The sequence below is a fragment of the Tympanuchus pallidicinctus genome, unplaced genomic scaffold, assembly GCF_026119805.1.
Source record: "Tympanuchus pallidicinctus isolate F22 unplaced genomic scaffold, pur_lepc_1.0 scaffold65, whole genome shotgun sequence".
In the NCBI taxonomy this organism is placed as follows: domain Eukaryota; kingdom Metazoa; phylum Chordata; class Aves; order Galliformes; family Phasianidae; genus Tympanuchus; species Tympanuchus pallidicinctus.
The window spans coordinates 140,878-168,678 of record NW_026294786.1 but is presented as its reverse complement, the minus strand read 5'-3'; the positions used below and the strand labels follow the sequence as shown (position 1 = coordinate 168,678).

Genomic DNA, 27,801 nt, shown 5'->3' with positions numbered 1-27,801 from the left:
CCACCGCCCCTCCCGCTCCCACCGCCCCACGGGTCCTCAGCACGGAGCCCCGGCAGCCCGAGTGCAGCACCGCTGAGTGCCAGCCCTCGGGACGCTGCCACCTCCCCCCCAACCAAACTGTCAGCCATTTCCGGGCTGGTTCGGCCCGGTTCCGTGACCAGCGGGGCGGGGGGATCCGCGGATCCGTGCCTCCGGAAAAGGGAAACGGGTCCCCAGCATAACTGACAACTGTGGCAATAATCGGAGGTGGAACAAACGAACTTACTAAATATCGTGTTAGCAAAGTATGATGAGAGAGAGAGAGTGTGTCTGAGTGGCAGATAGGCCTCACCACAGCGCTGAGGTGAGAAGCGCAGTCCAGTTGAGCGGTGAAGAAAAGCAGACGGCGAAGCGCAGACGGAGAAGCAGCGTCAGGTGACCTTGCCCGGAGTTCTGTCTCCTCGCTGACCGCAAACCTCCTGGGGAAATGCAGTTCTTCTCCGTCGGACAAACATTCCCAACTGGAGCATCGGAAGTCAAAGCCCCCAGTGCATGACGTGATGTTATGGTGTGGAATCCCGATAGCCAAACATCGTCAAACCGTGGCAGGAGGAACCTCCTGCAAACCGTAACGCTGCGCTTCCCCAGCACCAAAGCTCCGCCAGCCCCCCGCGCTCCCACGCTGCATCCCCGCAGTGACAGCGCTGCAAACAGCCCCGGACTCCCCCCGCAGCACCAGGGCCGGACCGGGGGGCCGGGGGGGCTGCACGGTGCTGTCTGAGCTCTGCAGTCTCCTGTGAGCGCCGGGAGGAGCAGGGAGCAGAGCTGCGCTTCCAGCACCCGACGCGGCACGGAGCCGCCTGCTTTCCGTGTCCATGGGGAATCCACGGGCTATCTGTGGGGCACCTATGGGGTATCCGTGGGACATCCATGGGCACCCGTGGGGTCTGTTTGCGTGTGCGTGAGCCACCGTTCCTTGGGATGTCTGTGGGCCACCTATGGGGTGTGAGTGCGCTGTTGGGGGATTTCTACGGGGCGCCTCCGTTTCTGCGGCCGCTTTGCCGTCCCCAAGATGGCGCCGCGCGCTACGCCGCCCCTGTCCGTCCGCCTGCGTCCTCCCAAGATGGCGGCCCCCCGCGGCCCGTGCGCTACGCCGACGCATTTCCGGCGCGAGGCCCCACTCCGCTTCCCGCGCGTTTCCCGTCGTGCCCCGCAAGGCGGCTGTGGGGAGCGCGGCGAGATGGCGGACGCTGTGGGTCTGCGCGAGCCGAGCGGCGAGGAGTTCGCCATGGACGAGGACGGCGACGGTGAGGGCGGCCGAGGCCCGGCGGGTGGGCGGGCGGTGCGGCTCTGCTCCCGCTCCCCGCTCCCCGCTCCCCGAACGCCCCGCCCCGGCCCCGGTCGGGCTGCCGGGCCCTGACCGGCCGTCTTTCCGCAGAGAGCTTCCATAAGCTGAAGGAGAAGGGCAAGAAGCGGAGAGGCCGCGGCTTGGGCTCGGCTGAGGGCGGCGCTCCGTGAAGCTCGGCGTCCCGGCGCCGCGCCGCGCCCTCGGGGCCGTGCGAGGCTGTGCGGGGCCGTGCGAGGCTGTGCGGGCTTCAGCGGGGCTGTGTGGGGCCGTGTGCGGTTCTGTGGGGCTGTGCGGGGCTGCGTGCGGTTCTGCGGGGCTGTGCGGGGCCCAATGGCGGTTTTTATGTTGGCAGGGTGTGTCTGGCATGAACAGTTACACTCTGTGGGTTTTCTCCCTCCCTCCGTGTCTGCTGAACTTGTTTACGTCTCCCGAGCTCTTTTGCTAATCAGAGCGAGAATGCCTTGATTTCCTCCCAATAACGTACCGATTAAAGGAAGCAGAACCTGGACAAACTAATGGCGGAATGGGCGGGGGTTGGAGCACATATAGAAACAGGAACGGTAACCAAAAAAAAAATAGGCAGTGTTATCCAGGGCTGTGAGAACAGGCCGGAGACATTTGAGAACCGGTCAGCTCAGGATGGATCCTGAGACGTGGGTTCCTCCATCCATCCCAGGGTGGAACTGGACTGCAGTACGTGGGCGCCACGGTAACTACAGAGTTCTGTGCACAAAGGACTGTGAGTCTGCTGAATTTCTTAGCTGAAATGGTTATCGAGGTCCTCAATAGAAGGCTCAACTGATGAAAGAGAAGGAGGGGAGCAATTTGCCGGCCTCCCAGAACACCAGATCCTTCAGTCCCCCTGATCCTTCTCCAGATGAACCTTCAGCCTTTCTTTGGAGGGGAGCCGCTCCGGCCCTGGGAGCATCCTCGCGGCCCCCTCTGGACCCGCTCCACGTCTCTCATGTGCTGGGGGCCCAGGCCCGGGTGCAGGGCTCCAGATGGGGCTGGCACCAGCTGGCGCTCTGTGGCTCTTCCGTCTCCCAGTGCCCTCAGCCCCTGCCCACACGGCTTCCTTCGGAATCCTTTGCCAGCAGCCCCGCTCTGCTCTGAACGCAGCGCACAAACTCTCGAAGCGAGACGCCCAAAGCTGAGCGCGGCACTCAAGGTGCGTGTCGTGGCTGCAGGACTTTTGTTATCCGCACTCCACGTGGTAGAGCCGTGCCGAAGCTCGTGCTGTTCTCGTGGGCACGCTCCTGCAGCCTGCCCCAGCCCCACTCTCTGGATGCCATCCCTTCCTCCTCCTATGGCGCGCTGCTCGGTGTCCTTGGCACCGGAGCCAGGAGGACACGAGGGTGAGGAGGGCTGGTCTGGCACGCGCCTGAGCATCTCTTCCCGGAGGATCTGCTCCGCGAACTCCCCAGGCACCGAGGTGAGGCTCACGGCCTGCAGTTTCCCTCCGAGGGGCTCCTCAGAGCGCCGTTTCCATTCTCCAGTCGCCACGGACTTTGCCCAGCAGCCACGACCTCTCTAAGGAGCCGCAGAGCGGCGCGGCGAGCCCGGAGTCGGCCGGCTGCTGCAGCACGCGGCACGCACGGCGCCGGGCCCCAGAGCCTTGGCCAAACGCAGCCGTCAGCTGGCCCTGCGACCGCCACAACTGCGTGCGTTCGGTGCGCTGCCCCGACCCGACCCGGCGAGCGGCGCCAAGCGGGCAGCCTCAACTCTGCCCCTGGCTGGGGCTGCAGGCAGGGCTGTCGCTCTGCCCGTGTCGCTGCGCGATGCCAGGCGTCCGTCTCTCTCTCTGACCGCTGGGCCCGCCTCAGCCTGCCCATTTCCTCTCGCGGCCTGGAGATCCCGCAGCTCCCCGCAGCCAGAGCTCTGGGCGGCTCGGTGGCTCCTCGGAGCTCCGTCCGGCTGCCCGTGTCAGCCCAGAAAGGCTGCGGCCCCTCCGCCTGGCTCTGTGCCTCAGCCCGGCTGTTGCTGAGCGCTCGCCGTGTCGCTGTCAGGGGAGCACCGGCGCAGGGCTTTGGGAGGCTGGAGAGGAATGAGGAGCTGCCCCCCCCACGAAGCTGCGCCCCACCTCAACACAGACGCGGTTCGAGATGATGTTGATGTTGATGTTTTTATTTTTTGGTCAGATCTTACAAATGCCAATTTCAGATCTTACAAAAGCCAATTCCAGATCTGACAAATGCCAATTTCAGATCTTACAAATGCCAATTCCAGATCTGACAAATGCCAATTTCAGATCTTCCATGTTCAATTTCAGATCTTGCTGCTCCAATTTCAGACGGTCAGTTTTTTCACCACCTTCCCGTGCACCTGCACTCGGTAAATGCAGGTGTATTCTGGATGTCCCCAGTTGCTGTCCACCAGAACCTTGATGTGGCGAAAGGCTCTGGCAGGATGATTCTGCAAAGGAAATGGGGAGGAACAAAGAAATTGCTGGGGTTCCAATTCCCACCCTGTGCTCCACGGCTCGCCCCTGCCAGTTGCTCCTGTTGCTCAGCAGCTCCAGACAGCGAGAGGAGCGTGGCTGTGCAGCCGGAGGGCTCCAGTTGCAGGCCTGTGGGAGCGCAGGGAGGGGCAGGGAGCAGGCGTCCTCCCTGGCGTGCTGCCCCTGTCCTACCTGGAGCAGGAAGATGTCTAAGAATGCCTTCTGCACATCGAAGGTGAACGACCCAAGCGGAACCTCCTCTTCGCTGTCCACATCCAGCCCCTTGCAAGCAAAGCACAAGGATGGACGCTCAGATTCGTGCACCAAGAGCAAAGCCGTGCGCTGTGTCAGCACGTGGCTGCCCACCCCCCTGCCCCGGGGCTCGGGCAGCAGCCCGGCCCTGCTTCCGCTGGAGCTCAGTCTCCGCCTCAAGGTTTGCTCAGGAAGCCCGAGATGCTTGCCGAGCAAGGCTTAAGGAGGATTCCAGCTCTCCAGCTTAGGAAACATCCCCTTGGGGCACTGCGGTGCTCGGCAGGCGGCGGGACACAGGGCTCTGAGGATGCCCAAAAGCAAGCCAGTCCCTGCTCCGGCACTGTGCTGCGCCCAGATCCCAGGCAAAAGAGCAAAGCGGTGACTTACAAAAACAGCAAATTCTTTCGGGGCACTGCTGGGGGAGGCAGCTGGAGTCAGCCCTGGATCAACGTGTTCCAGAATGACACAAGAGGGCACGATTTCAGCTGGCAACCCGATGACCACCTGGCCCTGATGTCCCTCCATGGGCCAGCACTGTCCTGGTGAATCGCCCGGCTGCAAACAGAATGGGAGAGCAGAGGATCAGGAGAGAGCGCTGGGGCCACCGCACTCCCGGTTCAGCTAAGGGCAAAGGCAGCGAGCGCCTGCGGGCCGTACTTGTGCTTGAGAGTGGCTCACGTGTGAGGAATGGGGCAGAAGCACTGGGCCTGAATTCCCCGCCCGACAAAGGGGCTCTCAGTGTCAGCGCCAAGGGGAAGATGGCGGCTGGGAAAGCGTCGGAGTGGGACCGTCTCTCTCCAGCACTGCTCCGCCGGCCCCCAGCTCTGCCCACAGAGGGACAGCTGGGATGGCCGTGGCACTGCGGTGTCGGCGGGGAGGAGATCTCTCACCCGGCTGGGACTGAGGAGCGTGGGCCCCACACACACAGCGCTTCAGCTCAGGTGAGGGGAAGCACCGATTTCCAGCACGCCCGGCCCCGTATCGGACCTTGGGCTTCACGGCTTGAGCAACGCGCCGGGCCTGAGGGGAGACCCCCGAGGGGGAGCGAGGGGTGCAAGCAGCGCTGCTGATGGCCGCCACGATACCTGCAGGATGGTATCCGGAGGATTCACGGGGACGATGAGACTGTGGAGCCAGCAAAACCAGCACTTAAATGTGTAGGTAGGAGAAGTTCTGTGCAGGTCGATGGTAGCACCTGTAACGATGGGGAGGAGATGAGTGCAAGAGGCAGCGGACGTGGAGGAGCGGAGGGGAGCAGGGCTCGCCTGCCTGTGTCCTCACCAATGCTCTTCCGTGCCCAGTCCGGCGTCTGATAGCACTCCTGCCGTGCTCTCAGCTCAGACAGCATCCGCTGGAAGGACAAGAAACCACGTCAGGACGCGACCACGTCAGCGCGCAGCTCAGCGTGACTGCCAGCACCCGGAGGCCTGACACGCAAGGCCAGCCGCGTCCCGAGGGCTGTGAGCTCCGTGCTGGCCGGCACGAGGGGCCAGGACTGAGGAAGGATGTCCGAGCCCACGGCCACTGACCTGTGCCTCCGTGTCTTCCTCTATTTTGAGGCGTATCCACGAAGATGCAGTGAAATACACCTGGGTAGCGACAGCAACTGGAAAGACAGAGAGAAGGTCGTCAGTGCAGGGGTTGCTGCTGGTCCTGTGCCCATGCTGGCTCTTCCTTGGAGCCTGGGAATCCGCCGGTGGGCGGAGGATGTTGGGAATGGTGCGGGCTGAGGACATGTCTCTGCCCACGGCCTTCAGGGCACTGCAGCCCCGCGGCCCCGTGGTGCAGCCCCAGCGCTGCTCCCATTTCCCCTGGCTGCACCCGGCGGCACCGAAAGCAGCGTGGCGGGCAGAACGGCAGCCCTACAGGGAGGCCAAAGCAAGGCCGACTCGAGGATGTCCTCGAGAAGCGGCACCGGGGCCGTGGGGTCCTCCTCGGTCCGCATCCTAACGCTGGGGGGACCGCAGCAGCTCTCGGGCTGAGTGGGACCCAGTGGTGGAGAGCAGCTGTGGAGCAAGCAGGCGGCCAGGATAGGAAGGCAGAAGTGCCGCGCTGGTGCTGCAGTGCCTCTGAAGGCCTCTGCTCACACGGACCTCATCCAGCACAGCCCCGTGGTCGCTGCGGGATGTTTGCTCATCGGGACTCACCAAGAAGCACCAGAGACAGTGCGACGAACACTCTGGCGCGGTTCATCTTGTGCTGTGAAGCAGCAGCAGCCAGGCGTCTTGCAGTTCTTTTGGCTGCTTCACGCCACACTGAACGCTGTTGGCCAGCGGAGGCAGGACCTGATGCTGGTGAAGGCCCGCTCACTTCCGCCGGCTCACAGAGGCTTCTGCGGGAGGAAAGAACCTGGTTGAGCACCGGTCCCACCGTGCGAGAGCCGAGGCAGGCGGCAGCAGCCTCCGCAGAGGCCCTCCCAGAGGACGGGCCTTGGGCTGCCCGCCGGCGCCGTCCCGGCTGCAGTGAGGGTCAAACCAGAGGCTTCCCCCGGCTGCCCCTCTCCCCGGGCCACCGAGGGCTGTGTGCGCGCTTGCCCCCGGCCCGATGCCCCCGGCCGGTTCCCCCCACCTCGTACCTCTGCCCCTGCGCTGATGTGTCCCCAGCGGGGACCTGCTGGCCCTCGCCGACAGCCCGGCTCCCTGCGGGGCACTTAGGTGCCCTGGGGCGCCTTGCGGTCGCAGCCTTTCTCCTCGCCATCGCAGCGAAGATGAGCCCTGGAAGCGGCACGTCCTCTCAGCACCACGGTCCCAAAAGCTCTGAGCCCACTGGGGCTCTGCCAGCTGCAGCCCTTGGCGGGCTGTGATGTCACAGAGGGCAGCTGTGATGTCACAGAGGGCAGCTGTGATGTCACAATGGGCAGGGGCACAGCCGGCCCATGAGCAGGGCGCGCCCAGCAGCTGGGGGCATGGAGGGCGATTTCGTGCTCCCCACTCTGGACCCGAGAGGAGGGCCGGCCACAGTTCAGCCTCGGGTCTCCCTGTGACGCACAGAAGCATTTCTTCATCAAATCACAGGATCTCAGCACCTGAGTTGGGTCGGAAGGCACCTCCCAGCCCCCCCAGCCCCACCGTGATGTTCCGACTCGCTTGGATGCTCCAGGAGGTGATGGAGGGCTTCGGAACACGTTTCCCTTTTGGACTCAAGGGACGGCCTACAGACAGAAATTGCTGTGGACGTTCTCCAAGCTCCGACCCCTTTCAGGCCCTACCTCCTGGCCACATGCGACACGCTCCCTTTCCCCACTGGCCGAGGAACTCGGGGGATCCATTCCCGGCTCGCCCACCACGTCACCCATCCGATGCCTGGCAGCCTCCCTGCCGGCCTCGGTCCAACTTCTCTCTACATTCGGAGCGGTTCTCTCCGACCTCCTGGCGCCTTTGGTAAATAAAACTCATTCCGAGGTCACCTTCAGCAGCCGAGTGGCGTCTCGCTTTTGTAAGGACACCCCCTCGTTCCCCGCCGTCCCTTCATCCCCCCGGGACCCACCGCCCCTCCCGCTCCCACCGCCCCACGGGTCCTCAGCACGGAGCCCCGGCAGCCCGAGTGCAGCACCGCTGAGTGCCAGCCCTCAGGACGTTGCCACCTCCCCCCCAACCAAACTGTCAGCCATTTCCGGGCTGGTTCGGCCCGGTTCCGTGACCAGCGGGGCGGAGGGATCCGCGGATCCGTGCCTCCGGAAAAGGGAAACGGGTCCCCAGCATAACTGACAACTGTGGCAATAATCGGAGGTGGAACAAACGAACTTACTAAATATCGTGTTAGCAAAGTATGATGAGAGAGAGAGAGTGTGTCTGAGTGGCAGATAGGCCTCACCACAGCGCTGAGGTGAGAAGCGCAGTCCAGTTGAGCGGTGAAGAAAAGCAGACGGCGAAGCGCAGACGGAGAAGCAGCGTCAGGTGACCTTGCCCGGAGTTCTGTCTCCTCGCTGACCGCAAACCTCCTGGGGAAATGCAGTTCTTCTCCGTCGGACAAACATTCCCAACTGGAGCATCGGAAGTCAAAGCCCCCAGTGCATGACGTGATGTTATGGTGTGGAATCCCGATAGCCAAACATCGTCAAACCGTGGCAGGAGGAACCTCCTGCAAACCGTAACGCTGCGCTTCCCCAGCACCAAAGCTCCGCCAGCCCCCCGCGCTCCCACGCTGCATCCCCGCAGTGACAGCGCTGCAAACAGCCCCGGACTCCCCCCGCAGCACCAGGGCCGGACCGGGGGGCCGGGGGGGCTGCACGGTGCTGTCTGAGCTCTGCAGTCTCCTGTGAGCGCCGGGAGGAGCAGGGAGCAGAGCTGCGCTTCCAGCACCCGACGCGGCACGGAGCCGCCTGCTTTCCGTGTCCATGGGGAATCCACGGGCTATCTGTGGGGCACCTATGGGGTATCCGTGGGACATCCATGGGCACCCGTGGGGTCTGTTTGCGTGTGCGTGAGCCACCGTTCCTTGGGATGTCTGTGGGCCACCTATGGGGTGTGAGTGCGCTGTTGGGGGATTTCTACGGGGCGCCTCCGTTTCTGCGGCCGCTTTGCCGTCCCCAAGATGGCGCCGCGCGCTACGCCGCCCCTGTCCGTCCGCCTGCGTCCTCCCAAGATGGCGGCCCCCCGCGGCCCGTGCGCTACGCCGACGCATTTCCGGCGCGAGGCCCCACTCCGCTTCCCGCGCGTTTCCCGTCGTGCCCCGCAAGGCGGCTGTGGGGAGCGCGGCGAGATGGCGGACGCTGTGGGTCTGCGCGAGCCGAGCGGCGAGGAGTTCGCCATGGACGAGGACGGCGACGGTGAGGGCGGCCGAGGCCCGGCGGGTGGGCGGGCGGTGCGGCTCTGCTCCCGCTCCCCGCTCCCCGCTCCCCGCTCCCCGAACGCCCCGCCCCGGCCCCGGTCGGGCTGCCGGGCCCTGACCGGCCGTCTTTCCGCAGAGAGCTTCCATAAGCTGAAGGAGAAGGGCAAGAAGCGGAGAGGCCGCGGCTTGGGCTCGGCTGAGGGCGGCGCTCCGTGAAGCTCGGCGTCCCGGCGCCGCGCCGCGCCCTCGGGGCCGTGCGAGGCTGTGCGGGGCCGTGCGAGGCTGTGCGGGCTTCAGCGGGGCTGTGTGGGGCCGTGTGCGGTTCTGTGGGGCTGTGCGGGGCTGCGTGCGGTTCTGCGGGGCTGTGCGGGGCCCAATGGCGGTTTTTATGTTGGCAGGGTGTGTCTGGCATGAACAGTTACACTCTGTGGGTTTTCTCCCTCCCTCCGTGTCTGCTGAACTTGTTTACGTCTCCCGAGCTCTTTTGCTAATCAGAGCGAGAATGCCTTGATTTCCTCCCAATAACGTACCGATTAAAGGAAGCAGAACCTGGACAAACTAATGGCGGAATGGGCGGGGGTTGGAGCACATATAGAAACAGGAACGGTAACCAAAAAAAAAATAGGCAGTGTTATCCAGGGCTGTGAGAACAGGCCGGAGACATTTGAGAACCGGTCAGCTCAGGATGGATCCTGAGACGTGGGTTCCTCCATCCATCCCAGGGTGGAACTGGACTGCAGTACGTGGGCGCCACGGTAACTACAGAGTTCTGTGCACAAAGGACTGTGAGTCTGCTGAATTTCTTAGCTGAAATGGTTATCGAGGTCCTCAATAGAAGGCTCAACTGATGAAAGAGAAGGAGGGGAGCAATTTGCCGGCCTCCCAGAACACCAGATCCTTCAGTCCCCCTGATCCTTCTCCAGATGAACCTTTAGCCTTTCTTTGGAGGGGAGCCGCTCCGGCCCTGGGAGCATCCTCGCGGCCCCCTCTGGACCCGCTCCACGTCTCTCATGTGCTGGGGGCCCAGGCCCGGGTGCAGGGCTCCAGATGGGGCTGGCACCAGCTGGCGCTCTGTGGCTCTTCCGTCTCCCAGTGCCCTCAGCCCCTGCCCACACGGCTTCCTTCGGAATCCTTTGCCAGCAGCCCCGCTCTGCTCTGAACGCAGCGCACAAACTCTCGAAGCGAGACGCCCAAAGCTGAGCGCGGCACTCAAGGTGCGTGTCGTGGCTGCAGGACTTTTGTTATCCGCACTCCACGTGGTAGAGCCGTGCCGAAGCTCGTGCTGTTCTCGTGGGCACGCTCCTGCAGCCTGCCCCAGCCCCACTCTCTGGATGCCATCCCTTCCTCCTCCTATGGCGCGCTGCTCGGTGTCCTTGGCACCGGAGCCAGGAGGACACGAGGGTGAGGAGGGCTGGTCTGGCACGCGCCTGAGCATCTCTTCCCGGAGGATCTGCTCCGCGAACTCCCCAGGCACCGAGGTGAGGCTCACGGCCTGCAGTTTCCCTCCGAGGGGCTCCTCAGAGCGCCGTTTCCATTCTCCAGTCGCCACGGACTTTGCCCAGCAGCCACGACCTCTCTAAGGAGCCGCAGAGCGGCGCGGCGAGCCCGGAGTCGGCCGGCTGCTCCAGCACGCGGCACGCACGGCGCCGGGCCCCAGAGCCTTGGCCAAACGCAGCCGTCAGCTGGCCCTGCGACCGCCACAACTGCGTGCGTTCGGTGCGCTGCCCCGACCCGACCCGGCGAGCGGCGCCAAGCGGGCAGCCTCAACTCTGCCCCTGGCTGGGGCTGCAGGCAGGGCTGTCGCTCTGCCCGTGTCGCTGCGCGATGCCAGGCGTCCGTCTCTCTCTCTGACCGCTGGGCCCGCCTCAGCCTGCCCATTTCCTCTCGCGGCCTGGAGATCCCGCAGCTCCCCGCAGCCAGAGCTCTGGGCGGCTCGGTGGCTCCTCGGAGCTCCGTCCGGCTGCCCGTGTCAGCCCAGAAAGGCTGCGGCCCCTCCGCCTGGCTCTGTGCCTCAGCCCGGCTGTTGCTGAGCGCTCGCCGTGTCGCTGTCAGGGGAGCACCGGCGCAGGGCTTTGGGAGGCTGGAGAGGAATGAGGAGCTGCCCCCCCCACGAAGCTGCGCCCCACCTCAACACAGACGCGGTTCGAGATGATGTTGATGTTGATGTTTTTATTTTTTGGTCAGATCTTACAAATGCCAATTTCAGATCTTACAAAAGCCAATTCCAGATCTGACAAATGCCAATTTCAGATCTTACAAATGCCAATTCCAGATCTGACAAATGCCAATTTCAGATCTTCCACGTTCAATTTCGGATCGTGCTGCTCCAATTTCAGACGGTCAGTTTTTTCACCACCTTCCCGTGCACCTGCACTCGGTAAATGCAGGTGTATTCTGGATGTCCCCAGTTGCTGTCCACCAGAACCTTGATGTGGCGAAAGGCTCTGGCAGGATGATTCTGCAAAGGAAATGGGGAGGAACAAAGAAATTGCTGGGGTTCCAATTCCCACCCTGTGCTCCACGGCTCGCCCCTGCCAGTTGCTCCTGTTGCTCAGCAGTTCCAGACAGCGAGAGGAGCGTGGCTGTGCAGCCGGAGGGCTCCAGTTGCAGGCCTGTGGGAGCGCAGGGAGGGGCAGGGAGCAGGCGTCCTCCCTGGCGTGCTGCCCCTGTCCTACCTGGAGCAGGAAGATGTCTAAGAATGCCTTCTGCACATCAAAGGTGAACGACCCAAGCGGAACCTCCTCTTCGCTGTCCACATCCAGCCCCTTGCAAGCAAAGCACAAGGATGGACGCTCAGATTCGTGCACCAAGAGCAAAGCCGTGCGCTGTGTCAGCACGTGGCTGCCCACCCCCCTGCCCCGGGGCTCGGGCAGCAGCCCGGCCCTGCTTCCGCTGGAGCTCAGTCTCCGCCTCAAGGTTTGCTCAGGAAGCCCAAGATGCTTGCCGAGCAAGGCTTAAGGAGGATTCCAGCTCTCCAGCTTAGGAAACATCCCCTTGGGGCACTGCGGTGCTCGGCAGGCGGCGGGACACAGGGCTCTGAGGATGCCCAAAAGCAAGCCAGTCCCTGCTCCGGCACTGTGCTGCGCCCAGATCCCAGGCAAAAGAGCAAAGCGGTGACTTACAAAAACAGCAAAGTCTTTCGGGGCACTGCTGGGGGAGGCAGCTGGAGTCAGCCCTGGATCAATGTGTTCCAGAATGACACAAGAGGGCACGATTTCAGCTGGCAACCCGATGACCACCTGGCCCTGATGTCCCTCCATGGGCCAGCACTGTCCTGGTGAATCGCCCGGCTGCAAACAGAATGGGAGAGCAGAGGATCAGGAGAGAGCGCTGGGGCCACCGCGCTCCCGGTTCAGCTAAGGGCAAAGGCAGCGAGCGCCTGCGGGCCGTACTTGTGCTTGAGAGTGGCTCACGTGTGAGGAATGGGGCAGAAGCACTGGGCCTGAATTCCCCGCCCGACAAAGGGGCTCTCAGTGTCAGCGCCAAGGGGAAGATGGCGGCTGGGAAAGCGTCGGAGTGGGACCGTCTCTCTCCAGCACTGCTCCGCCGGCCCCCAGCTCTGCCCACAGAGGGACAGCTGGGATGGCCGTGGCACTGCGGTGTCGGCGGGGAGGAGATCTCTCACCCGGCTGGGACTGAGGAGCGTGGGCCCCACACACACAGCGCTTCAGCTCAGGTGAGGGGAAGCACCGATTTCCAGCACGCCCGGCCCCGTATCGGACCTTGGGCTTCACGGCTTGAGCAACGCGCCGGGCCTGAGGGGAGACCCCCGAGGGGAAGCGAGGGGTGCAAGCAGCGCTGCTGATGGCCGCCACGATACCTGCAGGATGGTATCCGGAGGATTCACGGGGACGATGAGACTGTGGAGCCAGCAAAACCAGCACTTAAATGTGTAGGTAGGAGAAGTTCTGTGCAGGTCGATGGTAGCACCTGTAACGATGGGGAGGAGATGAGTGCAAGAGGCAGCGGACGTGGAGGAGCGGAGGGGAGCAGGGCTCGCCTGCCTGTGTCCTCACCAATGCTCTTCCGTGCCCAGTCCGGCGTCTGATAGCACTCCTGCCGTGCTCTCAGCTCAGACAGCATCCGCTGGAAGGACAAGAAACCACGTCAGGACGCGACCACGTCAGCGCGCAGCTCAGCGTGACTGCCAGCACCCGGAGGCCTGACACGCAAGGCCAGCCGCGTCCCGAGGGCTGTGAGCTCCGTGCTGGCCGGCACGAGGGGCCAGGACTGAGGAAGGATGTCCGAGCCCACGGCCACTGACCTGTGCCTCCGTGTCTTCCTCTATTTTGAGGCGTATCCACGAAGATGCAGTGAAATACACCTGGGTAGTGACTGCAACTGGAAAGACAGACAGAAGGTCGTCAGTGCAGGGATTGCTGCTGGTCCTGTGCCCATGCTGGCTCTTCCTTGGACCCTGGGAATCCGCCGGTGGGCGGAGGATGTTGGGAATGGTGCGGGCTGAGGACACGTCTCTGCCCACGGCCTTCAGGGCACTGCAGCCCCGCGGCCCCGTGGTGCAGCCCCAGCGCTGCTCCCATTTCCCCTGGCTGCACCCGGCGGCACCGAAAGCAGCGTGGCGGGCAGAACGGCAGCCCTACAGGGAGGCCAAAGCAAGGCCGACTCGAGGATGTCCTCGAGAAGCGGCACCGGGGCCGTGGGGTCCTCCTCGGTCCGCATCCTAACGCTGGGGGGACCGCAGCAGCTCTCGGGCTGAGTGGGACCCAGTGGTGGAGAGCAGCTGTGGAGCAAGCAGGCGGCCAGGATAGGAAGGCAGAAGTGCCGCGCTGGTGCTGCAGTGCCTCTGAAGGCCTCTGCTCACACGGACCTCATCCAGCACAGCCCCGTGGTCGCTGCGGGATGTTTGCTCATCGGGACTCACCAAGAAGCACCAGAGACAGTGCGACGAACACTCTGCCAAGGTTCGTCTTATGCTGTGAAGCAGCAGCAGCCAGGCGTCTTGCAGTTCTTTTGGCTGCTTCAAGCCACACTGAACGCTGTTGGCCAGCGGAGGCAGGACCTGATGCTGGTGAAGGCCCGCTCAATTCCGCCGGCTCACAGAGGCTTCTGCGGGAGGAAAGAACCTGGTTGAGCACCGGTCCCACCGTGCGAGAGCCGAGGCAGGCGGCAGCAGCCTCCGCAGAGGCCCTCCCAGAGGACGGGCCTTGGGCTGCCCGCCGGCGCCGTCCCGGCTGCAGTGAGGGTCAAACCAGAGGCTTCCCCCGGCTGCCCCTCTCCCCGGGCCACCGAGGGCTGTGTGCGCGCTTGCCCCCGGCCCGATGCCCCCGGCCGGTTCCCCCCACCTCGTACCTCTGCCCCTGCGCTGATGTGTCCCCAGCGGGGACCTGCTGGCCCTCGCCGACAGCCCGGCTCCCTGCGGGGCACTTAGGTGCCCTGGGGCGCCTTGCGGTCGCAGCCTTTCTCCTCGCCATCGCAGCGAAGATGAGCCCTGGAAGCGGCACGTCCTCTCAGCACCACGGTCCCAAAAGCTCTGAGCCCACTGGGGCTCTGCCAGCTGCAGCCCTTGGCGGGCTGTGATGTCACAGAGGGCAGCTGTGATGTCACAGAGGGCAGCTGTGATGTCACGGAGGGCAGGGGCACAGCCGGCCCATGAGCAGGGCGCGCCCAGCAGCTGGGGGCATGGAGGGCGATTTCGTGCTCCCCACTCTGGACCCGAGAGGAGGGCCGGCCACAGTTCAGCCTCGGGTCTCCCTGTGACGCACAGAAGCATTTCTTCATCAAATCACAGGATCTCAGCACCTGAGTTGGGTCGGAAGGCACCTCCCAGCCCCCCCAGCCCCACCGTGATGTTCCGACTCGCTTGGATGCTCCAGGAGGTGATGGAGGGCTTCGGAACACGTTTCCCTTTTGGACTCAAGGGACGGCCTACAGACAGAAATTGCTGTGGACGTTCTCCAAGCTCCGACCCCTTTCAGGCCCTACCTCCTGGCCACATGCGACACGCTCCCTTTCCCCACTGGCCGAGGAACTCGGGGGATCCATTCCCGGCTCGCCCACCACGTCACCCATCCGATGCCTGGCAGCCTCCCTGCCGGCCTCGGTCCAACTTCTCTCTACATTCGGAGCGGTTCTCTCCGACCTCCTGGCGCCTTTGGTAAATAAAACTCATTCCGAGGTCACCTTCAGCAGCCGAGTGGCGTCTCGCTTTTATAAGGACACCCCCTCGTTCCCCGCCGTCCCTTCATCCCCCCGGGACCCACCGCCCCTCCCGCTCCCACCGCCCCACGGGTCCTCAGCACGGAGCCCCGGCAGCCCGAGTGCAGCACCGCTGAGTGCCAGCCCTCAGGACGCTGCCGCTGCCCCCGTCGGACGTGCCGCCGTTCCTTTCGGCTCCTTGTCCTCGCTGCCGGCTGCTCGCGATGCCGCCAGCCGCACACGGCCTCTGTCCCAGCCGGGACCCGGTGCCGTCACTGCTGTCCCCAGGCGCCATCTGTCCGTCCTGGCGCCCGTTCCCGCCGTCGCTGTCCCCACGCCGTGTCCCCGTCTGCCCCCCCGAATCCCACCGGTGCCATCGCCACGATCCCGGTCGTCACCCGCTGTCACTGGGGTGGCTCTCCACGTCTGAGTGACGGAAGGACAGAATCCCTGTTTATTCAGCGTGACCACAGAAATGATCGCTCCCTCCATAAAGTTGATGGCCTGCCTTTTAATTAAGCGCCTGCCGTTAAGCAGGGGCCTTTGCCATATCCCAGAGCACCTCTGTCCCCAGGGCTCCCATCTGTGTGTTTTATCTCATCAGTGGGAATCAAATGATGTTTCTGCATTAGAATTGTATAATATTATTTTTATTTTATGATCTCCACTATCATAGTTCTTTTGGGGAGTCCCTCTACTTGGGGAAGATCTCTGATAAGTTTACATCACTGATCCTCCAGATGAACCTTCCCAGGCACGCACACTCTGTATAGAGGTGTACAGATGTATATTTTGTCACACACTGCAAGAACATCCTGCACGAGAGCAAACCAGACAACAAGCGATGGCAGCGCGAGGAAGCGCCTGAAGAAACATTGGGAAGGCCTGGCATCATCCCCCAGTGCTCTTTGTTCAACGAAGACTTCAAAGAAAGTCGCCACATCAAGAGGACAAGGAGAGCACCGAGACAGCTTGGAAACAACAGGATGGCTGCTGACTGACAGCAGGAAACAAATAAATGAACAAGTAAATAGCAAATGTCAACCTTCTGATAAGGTTGTGAACGTGGAGTACCCAGCCAGTGGGGAAACAGGGGAGGGGGGAGGCAAGGGGGAGCAAACAGGGTCTAAAGGCTGCCATGTTGTGTCCATAGGTGCTCCTGCTTGCGGGACACCGCCATTGCAATCGCAAATAAATTCTGCTGTTATCAAAGATGCCGTCCTGACAAAATTATTTGGATATTTCCAACAGTGCTATCAGCGCGTAGAGGCAAATAGTTGGATTGTTTACAGCGAGAAATCGTATCACACAAAGAATGAGCGCACGGTGCGGGTTTTCACTCTTCCTTTCTCCAGCCCTGCCCCCACAAAAGCTCCCCCGCTGTCCCAGCCGCCCCCTGCGGCCCATTTCCCGTTCCAGTACGAACGGGAGGAGGCTGCGTTCCTCAGCTGCCCCTTTCTCCAAACTGCTCCTGGGAGCGGGGAGTTCATTTCTCTTTGATCTTTTCCTACAGCGCCTGTTTCTCACATAAAGGCTCCGTCATCGCCTTTGTTTGCTCTACACCCATTACACCCCTAGAGCTCCAAGGACTTTTGCAGCGACCCCGCAGGCCCTACAGACCCCTCTGCCCACTTACGCACCCCGTACGTCCCACAGCCCCCCTGCGGCTTCTGCAGCCCTTCTGCAGTTCCACGTACGTCCTGCAGCGCTCCACAGCGCCCCAGGATCCCACAAAATCGGCGGGGCCCCTGGAGCATCCCTGCAGCACCCCGATAGCTCCCGGCACGCCACGGCGCCCCCAGCAGCCCACTCCCCATAGGCTCAACAGGCTCCACAGCCCCCCTCCAGCCTCCCAGCCCCGCTCCCGGCGCCGCCGTTTCCCGGCAGTCCCCGCGCAGCCGCCGAGGGTCGCGTTTCCCAGCGCCCGGCGGCGGTGGCGGCGGGGCGGAGCTTCGGGTGGGCGGGACCGTCTGCATGGGCGGGGCCGCACGCAGCCAATCGGGAGAGGGCGCTCGGCGGCGGCGTTGCCATAGAAACGGCGCCGCCCCCATGGCGGCGGGCGGTGCGGAGCGGCGGCTCCGGTACTTGACAACACGGGAGGTGGCGGAGGCTGGGCGGCCCCTGCTCAGCGCTCTCGGCCGCGTTTACGACCTGGGCCCGCTGCTGCGGGAGCGCCGCGGTACGGGGGGGGGAGCCGCCCTGGGGACGGGTCCCGGTGTGGGGGCTCCGAGTCCGACCTTCTTCCCCAGGTGGCGTCACCCTGGCCCCCCTGCTGGCCGCCGTCGGCACCGACGTGAGCCGCTGCTTTGACCCCGAGAGCGGCGACGTGAGTGGGACGGGGGGGCGGGAGCGTCCCCGGGCTCGCGGGGCTTCGGGGCGGGGCGGTGCTGTCCCGGCGGAGCGGGGGAGGGGGCCCGGCGCAGTTTTCGGGGCCCGGCGCGGTGTCGTGCGGTCCCGGTGCCGGTGTTTGCAGTCCCAGGGCGGCGGGGGTGCGAGCTGGGCGATCCCGGTGCGAGGCGGGGATCCCCGCACGGGCGGGACGGGGCGGCGGCCTCCGATCCCCGCCACGCGCGTCAGGCGTCCCTCCCACCGGCAGCCGCTGCCCCGCGTGGAGCCCCGCACCGGCCAGACCGGCTCCCGGTTCCCGCTGGGGACCCCGGGCGGCTCCCAGCCCCTCGCGCCGCGCTCAGACGGGGTCCTTCCGCTGCACGCCGCGTGGTGGCGGGACCCCCGGCTGCAGGTGGGACGTCTGACGGCCGCCCCCCGCCTGTTGCGCCTCTGCAACGCCCTGACGGGCCAGAACTGCGTCATCGAGGTCAGTGGGACGGGGGGCACCCGGGCCCCGAGACACGAGCCCGCTCCCCGGTGGGATCCTGCTGTCCCCAGCGAGGTGCTGGGAACCTCGGCCCCGTCCCCTTCCCTTCTTACGGTCCCCCAGGTGTGCGGGGAGGAGCCGGTGGGAGCGGCGCTGCGGCGGGCGCGGGGCTGGCAGGAGCAGCTGGAGAAATACACGGCGTGCTACGGCGGCGTCCCGCTGAACCCCCACCTCAGCCTGGAGCAGAACGGGATCCCGGACGGCACCTCCGAGCTGCGCAGCCTGCGCCTCGACCCCAAGGACTTCATCCCCACCGTGTTTCTCTACTTCAATGATGACGCTGGCAGCGACAGCGAAGGTGGGACCTTTAAGCACCCCCAAAACCCTAAGATAGGCCCCTCGCCTCTTCAAAACCCTTGCCCCTACCCCCTTGTCCCCTCCCACCCGGAATGCACAGCACTCCCCAAAAAACTCCCCGGGACCCCGTCCTTCTCAGAACCCTTAAAACCCTTCAGACTGCCATAGAACTTCCCAGGACCCCCAGACCACCCCAAAATTTCCTCCCCATTCTTCCTTTTCCAGCCCTGCAGTGACATCTTCCCCACCCTGGGCTGTGGATGGTACTATGGGGGCACTACACCCATTCTGGATTCCAGTTGTGTTTTTGCAGCACAATAAAGCTGGGTTTTTTTAATTATTATTTGTTGTTGAAAAATTGTTCTGTGCGTGGTCATGGTGGGGCAATGCAGGATCCCGTGGTTTAGGGGCACCCCTGAGGATCTGTTTGTGAGGAGGAGCCTGGTGCTAATGAGCAGCCCTGCTAACAAAGGGCAAACGACCCCTCAACCTGTGACCCTGCTGTCCTTCCCCCATGACGATCTCCCAGCAGCCCTGAGGAGCTCCTGTGCAGATCCAAGGCTGCTGTTGGTGTTCCGGTCACTGCGGAGGAAGGCTCCCACCCCGTGCACCCATCTGGTGTGCACACCCACCGGTCGCAGCTCAACCTGCCACGGGACACAAGGTCACATCCTCCCAAGGAGCTGGAAGAGGGGGGATTGGACACGATCCCATGGCACCCCTGGAGCACCTAAAGTCCCTGTGTCACAGTTCTATGCTTTTTTGGTTTTTTTTTGGTTTGTTTTTGGGTTCCAGTATTCCACATCAGAACATGCAGTGCACGGGGCATTGAAGTGTCACTGCCCCAATCCCAGGTACCGATCGCTGTGCATTACAGCAGGCACGGGATCTGGCCCTTCCGGGTGGGGGGCCGCTCTCTTGCTGCCTGGCAGTGGGTGCTGCAGGCGCTTTCCTGGCCGTTCCAAGCTGTTCAGGTTTGACTCTGTCCCAGGAACTCTCTCTCTCATCTTGTCTGTTTTATTCATCTTCATTTCAATTAAATTGTACATATTGTGTTATCTTGTATTCCGATATTATAGTAAAATAAGTTTTCCTCCATCGATTGCTGCCGCTGCTCTTCTCCTGCCTTCCTTCCTTCCCATTTCTGTGGGACTGGGCTGGGGGCAGGCGGAGGCCTGGTGCCCTGTCACAGACGTAGATTGATCTGATCAACGCCATGACACATCATTACTGAATTATGTGATTAATTCTTTCTTGCAAAACTGTAATAGTTGTTAAATGTTCCGAACAATGCGAATATAGCGTTAGGGATCAGAAAACATCTTGTTCTGTCAGGATAAGAAACTGCCAGCAAAAGAACAATAGATTTAGCAACCATCAAAGGAGTTGGGGCCTCTCCACGAGGCCGAACCGCCTCACTCCTAAGAAGGCTGGGACGTGCCAGGCACCAGGAGCCTCCCCTGCTTTTCTGCTGAGCTCATCTTTGTGGAAAGAAGGACAGGCAGATATCCGCAAAATAACAATCAGGTGTGGAATAAGTTAATTAATGAGCTACAGATTTACGCTTATGCAGCAAAGATTTATGTTTGTTGAGTGTCTCCATGTTTAGTGAAGCGTCAGGAAGATTGTGAACCTGCGATACTCAGCCAGTGAGGAACCAGGGCAGAAAGAGATCAGCGTCGGGGAATAGGGAATAAATGATGGAACTGTTTTTCTGGGTGCTCTCCTGCTTGCAGGAGGCCCAACATCACAACTGTGGGAATCAAATGATGTTTCTGCATTAGAATTGTATAATATTATTTTTATTTCATGATCTCCGCTATCATAGTTCTTTTTGGGAGTCCCTCTACTTACTTACAAGGTAAGGGGGTCCGTGAGAGCTGGTTGATATTTAAGCACCACTTCTTCCAAGCTCAACAGAGATGCATCCCTAAGAGAAAGAAGTCAGGCAAAAATGGCAGGAGACTTGTGAGGAAGAGCAAGGAGCTCGTGGAAAAACTCAAAGAGAAGAAGAAAGTCTACGAAATGTGGAAAAAGAGTCTAGCCTCCTGGAAGTAAATAGGAATGTTCTCAGGGCCTGTAGGGACACAACAAGGAAGGCTAAGGCCCACTTAGAATGAAATACGGTGGGAGAAGTCAAGGATAAAAAGTAAAGCTTCTGGAAGTACGTCACCAGTAAAAGGAATACGAGCAAAAATGTGGTTCTGCTGCTTAAAATGAGGTTTTGGCAAAAACTGTCGACAAAGCTTTCAACACTGTTTTCCATAACTTCCTTGTCAGTAAGCTTAGGAAGTGTGGGATAGAGTGAGGTAAACTGAGAACTGGAGGACGGATAGAGCTCAGAGCGGTGAAGAGTCCAGTTGGAGGCCTACAGCAAGTGGCGCTGCTCGGGGTCCAGACTTGTTCAGCATCCTCATGAATGATCTGGGTGAAGGGGCAGCGTCCACTCTCAGCAAGTTTACTGACGATACAAAGATGGGAGGAGTGACTGACACAGCAGAAGGCTGTGCTGCCGTTTGGTGAGAGCCGCACAGAGCGGAGAGGCAGAGAGGAGCATCAGGAGGTTCAACGAGGGCAAGCGTAGGATCCTGCACCTGGGAGGAACACCTGCATGCATCAGCACAGGTTAGGGGCTGGGCTGCTGGAAAAGATGTCTGTTGAGAAGGACCTGGGTGTCCTGGTGGCCAGCAAGTTGCCCACGAGTCAGCAGTGTGCCTTCATGGTCAAGACTAAAGGTATCCAGGAGTACATTACAAGTGGGGAGCCAGCAGGTCCAGGGAGGCTCTCTGCCCCTCTGCTCTGCCCTGGGGAGGCCACATCTGGAATATCATGTCCAGTCCTGGGCTTCTCGGTTCAAAAACGATGGGGATCATCTCCAGTATGAGGAAAGGCTGAGCATCTCGGGACTGTTCAGCCTGCAGAAGAGAAGGCTGAGAGGGAATCTGCTTGACTGTTTATAAAATATTTGAAGCATAGGTATCAAGTGGATGGCAGCGGACTTCAGTCCTGTGCTTGCCACACAGCCCTCAGCCATTTGGTTTGGTGGGAGGGGATTGCAGAAGCAACATTCCTCCCACTGCAAGCAAAGATCAGATTCATGACCACCTGAGGAACCTCAACATCCACAAGTCTCCCACTGAGACACATCCCAGAGTCCTGAGGAAACTGGCTGATAGTCGTCAAGCTCCTCACAATGATGTCTGAAAAGCTGTGGCAATGGGGCGAAGTCTCTAGTTACAGGAAAAAAGGTAAGATCACAGCCATTTCTAAGGGTAGGAAGAATGACCTTGGGAACTACCAACCAAGACCAAGTCTCATCTCTGTGCTGGGAAAGACCACAGAGTAGATTCTCCTGGAAGCTATGCTAAGGCACATGGAAGATATGAAGATGATGCAGGAGAATCAGTGTGGCTGCACCAGGACAAAGCATCGGTGTGGCTTGACCAACTTCTATGATGGCATCACTGCAGTAACAGAAAAGGGAAGAGCCGCTGATTTAATCTATTCTTACTTTAGCGTGGCCTTTGACACAGTAACCCACAACATCTTTCTCCCCAGATAGGAAGTATATGGATTTGATAGGTGGATTGTTCAGCGGACGAAGAACCAGCTGAACAGGATCGAGTCCAGAGAGCAGCGTTCAATGGCTCAGTGTCTGCATGGAGACTGGTGCCGAGTGCTGTTCCCCAGGGGTCAGTGCTGGGGCCGATACTCTTCAATATCTGCATTGAGGACATTGACAGTGGGATCAAGTGCACCCTCAGCAAGCGTGCTGATGACACCAAGCTGTGGGGTGTCGTCAACACACCACAGGGGTGGGTACCATTCAGAGGGACCTAGGCAGGCTTGAGCAGTGGGCCCGGGTAAACCTCATGAGGTTCAACAAATGCAAATGCAAGGTCTTGCACCTGGCTCGAGGCAGCTCCCACTACCGGTATGAGCTGGGGGCTGAAAGGATTGAGCACGGCCCTGCTGAAAAGGACCTGGGGGTGCTGGTGGATGGCAAACTGGACATGAGCCAGCAACATGCCCTCGCAGGGCAGAAAGCCAGCTGTATCCTGGGCTGCATTAAAAGAAGTGTGGCCAGCAGGGCGAGGAAGGTGATCCTGCCCCTCTGCTCTGCACTGGTGAGGCCTCACCTGAAGCACTGCATCCAGCTGTGGAGTCCTCAGTACAGGAGAGAAATGGACTTCTTGGTATGTGTCCAGAGGGCCACAGAAATGATCCCAGGGACGGAACACCTCTCCTATGAGGACGGGCTGATAGAGCTGGGGCTGTGCAGCCTGGAGAGAAGGCCGTGAGGTGACCAGATTGCAGCCTCAGTATCTGAAGGGGAGCTACAGGAAAGAAGGGGACAAACTCTTTAGCAGGGTCTGTAGTGACAGAACAAGAGGAAATGGCTTCAAACTCAGAGGGTAGATTTAGGTTACACATAAGGAAACATATTTTGCAGTGAGGGTGGTGAGGCACTGGAACAGGCTGTCCAGAGATGTGGTGGATGTCCCTGGGGACTTGCAAGCGAGGCTGCACCAGGCCCTGGGCAACCTGATCTAGCTGTGGTGTTCCTATTCATCAGTGGGGGGCTGGACTGGATGGCCTTCAGAGATCCCCTCCAACTCTAAGGACTCTATGATTCTATGATTCAAAGAGGTGTGCGGTGACAGGACAAGGGGCAATGGGTACAAACTGCAGCATGGGAAATTCCATATAAAGGCAAGGAAGAACTTCTTTACCACAAGAGTGCCAGAGACCTGGGACACCCTGTCCAGAGATGTCGTGGCGTCTACTCCCCCGGAGACAGCCAAGAGCCGACTGCAACCTGCCACAGGGAACCTGCTCTAGCAGTGGGTGGGAATCGCAGGCATCCGTTCAGGCTGGAAGGAGTGGCACTTGAGAGCAGCTCTGCAGAGGATCTGGGGGTCCTGATGGATGAAAAGCTGAACGGGAGCCAGCAGTGTGTGGTAACAGCTCGGAAAGCAAATGGGATCCTGGGCTCCATCAGCAGAGGGGTGGCAGCAGGGACAAGGAGGTGATCGTCCCTCTCTGCTCTGCTCTCATGAGGCCCCATCTACAGCACTGGGTCCAGGGCTGGAGCCCCCAGGACAAGAAAGACAGGGAGCTGTGGGAGAGGGTCCAGAGGAGCCGCAGAGATGAGCAGGGGCTGCAGCATCTCCCTGCAAAACCAGGCTGAGGGAGCTGGGCTCGTTCAGCATGGAGAAGAGGAGCTGGGGCTGAGCTGAGTGCAGCCTGCAGCACCTGCAGGGAGCCTGCAGCCAGGAGGGGAGGCAGCTCTTGGGAAGGGGAGATGAGAGCAGGCCGGGGAACGGCTGGAAGCGGAGGGAGGGCAGCTGGAGGCTGGGGGTCAGGGAAGTTGTGTGCTGGGAGAGCGGTGAGGGGCTGAAGAGCTGCCCAGAGAGGCTGCGATGCCCCGTCCATCGCTGGAGGGCTTGGAGGCCAGGCTGGATGGGGCCCTGGGCAGCCTGGGCTGCTGTGAAACATGGGCAGGTTGGTGGTCGTGCGTGTGGCAGGGAGTTGGAGCTTCGTGATCCTGGAGTCCCTTCCAACCCTGGCCATTCTGTGATTCTGTGATCTCCAGAGGTCCCTTCCGACCCCTACATGCTGTGATTCTGTGATGTTTAGAAAGCAACGCCACCAACCTGTGTCACACTGATACGGCTCCTTCCTGAAAACCTCCGTGCGAGCTGCGCGTCGCCCGGAAAGCAAAGATAGGAGCGCTCTGCGAGGCATGCCGGGAGCCGTAGTCCAGCGCCGTGGGGCGCGCAGGAGCGGAAGTGCGGCGCCGCGCGGCATGCCGGGAGCCGTAGTCCGTCCCCGCGCCGCTACCGCCATCCCCTGCCGCTGGAGGGCTGCGCGGCCCGGCGCGGAGCGGAGCGGGGCTGAGGCGCGCAGCGGAGATGAACGCCGTTCTCGCCGTGAAGCAGTACGTGTCGAAAATGATCGAGGACAGCGGGCCGGGCATGAAGGTGCTCCTGATGGACCGGGAGACGGTGAGCGGCGGGGCCGGGCCGGGCGGGGCGCGGGGCCGGTGTTCGGCGCGCGGTGACGCGGCGCTCCCCGCAGCCCGGCGCGGTCAGCATGGTGTACACGCAGTCCGAGATCCTGCAGAAGGAGGTTTACCTCTTCGAGCGCATCGACTCCCCCGGCAGGGAGCCCATGAAGCACCTGAAGGCCGTCTGCTTCCTGCGGCCCACCAAGGTGAGAGCCCTCCCCGCGGGGAGACGGTGGGGCTGAGCGCCTCTGATCGCCCTCTGTCGCTGTGTGTTCCTTCAGGAGAACGTGCACTGCCTCATTCAGGAGCTGCGGAGGCCGAAGTACAGCATCTATTATATCTGTAAGTACGTGCTGTTCGGAGCTCCCGACGTTCAGTGCGGCGCCGATGGGAGGCGCTGGCCTCCCCCGCGGGCAGAGTGCCGCTGAGATTCTGAAAATGGCTGAATGGCAGGTTTTACATTGTTTAGATCGCCAGATCTAAGTTTACCCTTTAGTGTATTTATCGGTGGTGCAGACGGTGGGACCAAGTGCAGCCTCAGCAGTGGCTGATGGCACTGAGTGGATCACAGAATCATAGGGGTTGGAAGGCACCTGCAGAGATCACGGAGTCCAACCCCCTGCCAAAGCAGTTCCTGCAGCAGGTCGCACAGGTCGATGTGCAGGTGGGTCTGGAGCATCTGCAGAGAAGGAGACTCCACCACCTCCCTGGGCAGCTGTTCCAGTGCTCCGCCACCTCACCTAAAGAAGTTCTTGCGTACATTTGTGCGGAACTTCCTGTGCTGCAGTTTCTGGCCATTCCCTCTTGTCCTGTGTCCACACACTGCTGAAAACAGTCCGGCCTCGCCGCTCTGCCCCCCACACCTTAGATATTTACAGACCTGGATCAGTTCCCCACTCAGTCATCTTTTCTCAAGGCTACACAGACCCAGTTCACTCAGGCCTTCTCCATAGGGGAGATGCTCCAGGCCCTTCACCGTTTTGTGGCCTTCTCCTGGACTCTTTCCAAGAGATCCCTGTCTTTTTTCGTACAGAGCCCAGAACTGGACACAGTGCTCCAGATGAGGCCTTACCAGGGCAGAGTAAAGGGGAGGATCGCCTCCCTCGACCTGCTGGCCACACTCTTTTTAATGCACCCCATGATGCCATTGGCCCTCTTGGCCACAAGGGCACACTGCTGGCTCATGGCCGACCTGTCGTCCACCAGGACACCCAGGTCCCTCTCCGCAGAGTGGAGTGGTGCAGTTGGCACAGCAGAAGGAAGGGATGGTGTCCAAAGGGAGCTGGGCAGGCTGAGGAATGGGCCCACGTATAAACTCAGTGAGGTTCAACAGGGCTGAAGGCAGTGTTGGGTCGGGGCAATCCCAGATACGAGTACAGACTGGGAGAAGAACTCCTTAAGAGCTGTCCTGCAGAGAAGGATTTGAGAGTCCTGATGGATGAGAAGCTGGAGATGAGTCAGCAGTGAACGCTCACAGCCTACCAGGCCAACTGCATCCTGGGCTGCACCAGCAAAAGGGTGGCAGTGGGGCAGGGAGGGATTTTCCCCCTCTGCTCTGCCCTTGTGAGGCCCCATTTGGATTAGTGCGTCCAGGGCTGGGCCCCAGCACAAGAAAAACAGCTGTTGGAGAGGATTCAAGGAGGCCATGAAGATTGTCAAAGGGCTGGAGCACCTGTCCTGCAAAGAAAGGCTGAGGGAGCTGGGGGTGTCAGCCTGGAGGAGAGAAGGCTCCAGGGAGACCTGAGAGCAGCCTTCCAGTACTTAAATGGCGGTTATAAGAAAAATCAGCTTTTTCCTCAGACAGTGATTGGATAAAGGGGAGCACTTTAAAATGAGAGGGGAGATTTAGGCTGACACTGGGGAATGTTTTCAGTGAGGGTGTGATGAGGCCGTGACGCTGCTGCCCGATGTGCAGCCCAATGTGTGGGTGCCCCGTCCCTGGAGGTGCCTAAAGCTGTGCTGCATGGGGCCCTGGGCAGCCTGACGTGGGGAGGGGGAGCATCCAGCCCATGGCAGAGGGATTTGAACTCTGTGATCTCTGAGATCCCTTCCAACTGAAGCCATTCTATGAAATTGTTTTAGAAAAAGTTACGTGCATATAAAATAAAATAGTTAAACTGAAACAACTGATAAGAATCTTCCTAAAGCAATGCCATAACCCATATTATCCTGCTATGGCTATTCCTGAAAACTTCAGGGATTTTGAAGCCTCGCGGTGCTTCGTAAACATGAAAGAAGCTGGCTTTAGAGTGCCTTTATTACAGTGGAAACAGAGATGAGACACTGGCCCAAGTCTGGAAGGTAAATCATTCAGAGACAGTGTTAACTTGTTGGGCCAAACCCAGAACGCAGCGTCTTGTAATCCTGATGGATGAGGCAGGAGTTCCTCACGCGTTCTGTTCGTGCTGTCGAATATTCGGTAGGTTTGGAAATGGAAATGTAACTACAGCGGCCTTTCTGGTGAGGTGCAGCCGTCGTGCGCGCCAGGTTCTGGGCAGTGATCCGCAGTGGCCTCCAGGTGTCCCTGTGGGCCCGCAGTGCTGGAGGAGCAGCTCCGGGTTGCAGGGGCGGGTGGTGGTGACCCGCTGACACGGCGATGCTGAGAAGCTCCAGCTTGCAGTAAGCTGGCCACAGTGTTAAACTAGTTAACAGTGCTTATCTTTTAGCTTTATAAATCTACTAATTACAGCCGTGTATGGCGTTACCTAATTGAGCAGATGCTGAGCAGGGAGAGGCAAGAGAGACTACCTGCACAGTAATTATGGGTGTGAAGGCAAATTGTGTTGCAGTCCACTCCTGCTCCAGGGGAAAATTGGGTCATGCTGTGCTGTGGTGTTCTTGTATTCTGTGTCACTCACGGAGCCCAACTGCTCTTTCTCTGTTGTTTTCTTTCAGATTTCAGTAATGTGATCAGTAAGAGTGATATCAAGGCATTAGCTGAGGCTGATGAACAGGAAGTTGTGGCAGAAATTCAGGTGAATTTTGAATCTTTTAAGTAGATTTCTTAATCCAAGGGCATTAGGAGGTGGATACACACGCTAGCAAACATGCATGTCTCAAAAGGAGAACTCTGGAGGTCTTGAACAGTGAGCAACAACGCTGCAGAAAACCCGTGTGTTCCATTTCTCTCTGCCCTCCAGTTGCTGGAGCTGCTGCTGGTGCTGCTGGCATCGTTTCACAAGGCTGCTGCGTGTTTGTTGGCATCAACAAAGAGCTATCTACGTGAAAAGTACAACAGGAAGTGGCAGTGGAGTTGTCAGCAGAAGTGTAAAGATTGTGAGTATGTAGGCATGGAGGAAGGAGAAGTGATCAGAGTCAGTGAGTGCAGCGCTTAGGGTTTTACCGTTGCCAATACACATGCTCTTGTGGGCTGAACAGGGCTTGGCAGGGCATTAACTGTATTTGCTTTCACTTGTTGGCAGGAGTTCTATGGAGATTACATTGCAGTGAATCCACACGTTTTTTCTCTCAACCTCTTGGGCTGCTGCCAGGTATGCAAAAAGCTAACTGTCCTGCAGGGCTCCGGGGCCTTGTTTTGTGGTGACAGAGAGCCCAGTAGCCACAGCCAAGTGGGTGCAGTGGCAGTGGTTGCCCAGCAGGCAGAATGCCGTGTCCAGCCCCAAAGGGTGGCTGGTTGTTAGCAGGAATTACAGTCTGGACTGTGGCCTTTGGTGTAC

The 27,801-nt window shown here is 60.5% G+C and overlaps 3 protein-coding genes across 16 annotated transcripts in view; 2 read left to right on the top strand and 1 right to left on the bottom strand.

Moving 5' to 3' along the window:
• Positions 1 to 3,435: 3,435 nt before the first annotated feature.
• Positions 3,436 to 27,801, bottom strand: part of LOC128072010 (sperm-associated antigen 4 protein-like) — a 57,222-nt gene continuing 32,856 nt past the window's right edge. Inside the window, exons 2-10 of one of the 4 annotated variants that reach the window (XM_052665389.1) lie at positions 14,097 to 15,987; positions 13,807 to 13,853; positions 6,164 to 6,301; positions 5,546 to 5,622; positions 5,298 to 5,367; positions 5,102 to 5,211; positions 4,404 to 4,571; positions 3,957 to 4,046; positions 3,436 to 3,739 (exon numbers count right to left, since the gene is read on the bottom strand). In XM_052665389.1, coding sequence (XP_052521349.1) covers positions 3,614 to 3,739; positions 3,957 to 4,046; positions 4,404 to 4,571; positions 5,102 to 5,211; positions 5,298 to 5,367; positions 5,546 to 5,622; positions 6,164 to 6,301; positions 13,807 to 13,853; positions 14,097 to 14,218 — 948 coding nt within the window. In that variant the 5' untranslated portion in view covers positions 14,219 to 15,987 and the 3' untranslated portion in view covers positions 3,436 to 3,613. Of the gene's footprint in view, positions 3,740 to 3,956; positions 4,047 to 4,403; positions 4,572 to 5,101; positions 5,212 to 5,297; positions 5,368 to 5,545; positions 5,623 to 6,163; positions 6,805 to 13,806; positions 13,854 to 14,096; positions 15,988 to 27,801 lie in introns of all 4 variants that reach the window. The other 3 variants (XM_052665388.1, XM_052665387.1, XM_052665390.1) reach the window with 3 other exon arrangements.
• Positions 16,960 to 18,454, top strand: LOC128072011 (cytochrome b5 domain-containing protein 1-like). Its single transcript, XM_052665391.1, has 5 exons — positions 16,960 to 17,121; positions 17,192 to 17,268; positions 17,539 to 17,757; positions 17,881 to 18,115; positions 18,340 to 18,454. Exons 1-5 carry the CDS (start codon positions 16,992 to 16,994, stop codon positions 18,348 to 18,350), a joined length of 672 nt encoding a protein of 223 aa, XP_052521351.1. The 5' UTR covers positions 16,960 to 16,991; the 3' UTR covers positions 18,351 to 18,454.
• VPS45 (vacuolar protein sorting 45 homolog) overlaps positions 23,996 to 27,801 on the top strand; it is a 70,933-nt gene continuing 67,127 nt past the window's right edge. For 3 of the 11 annotated variants that reach the window (XR_008202056.1, XR_008202057.1, XM_052665380.1), the window contains exons 1-5: positions 23,997 to 24,122; positions 24,196 to 24,330; positions 24,406 to 24,466; positions 27,020 to 27,099; positions 27,547 to 27,615. Coding sequence is in view for 9 of the 11 variants with exons in the window: in XM_052665380.1 (XP_052521340.1) it covers positions 24,030 to 24,122; positions 24,196 to 24,330; positions 24,406 to 24,466; positions 27,020 to 27,099; positions 27,547 to 27,615 (438 nt within the window). In the remaining 2 variants the exon portion in view is untranslated. Of the gene's footprint in view, positions 24,123 to 24,195; positions 24,331 to 24,405; positions 24,467 to 27,019; positions 27,100 to 27,546; positions 27,616 to 27,801 lie in introns of all 11 variants that reach the window. The other 8 variants (XM_052665376.1, XM_052665381.1, XM_052665377.1 and 5 more) reach the window with 6 other exon arrangements.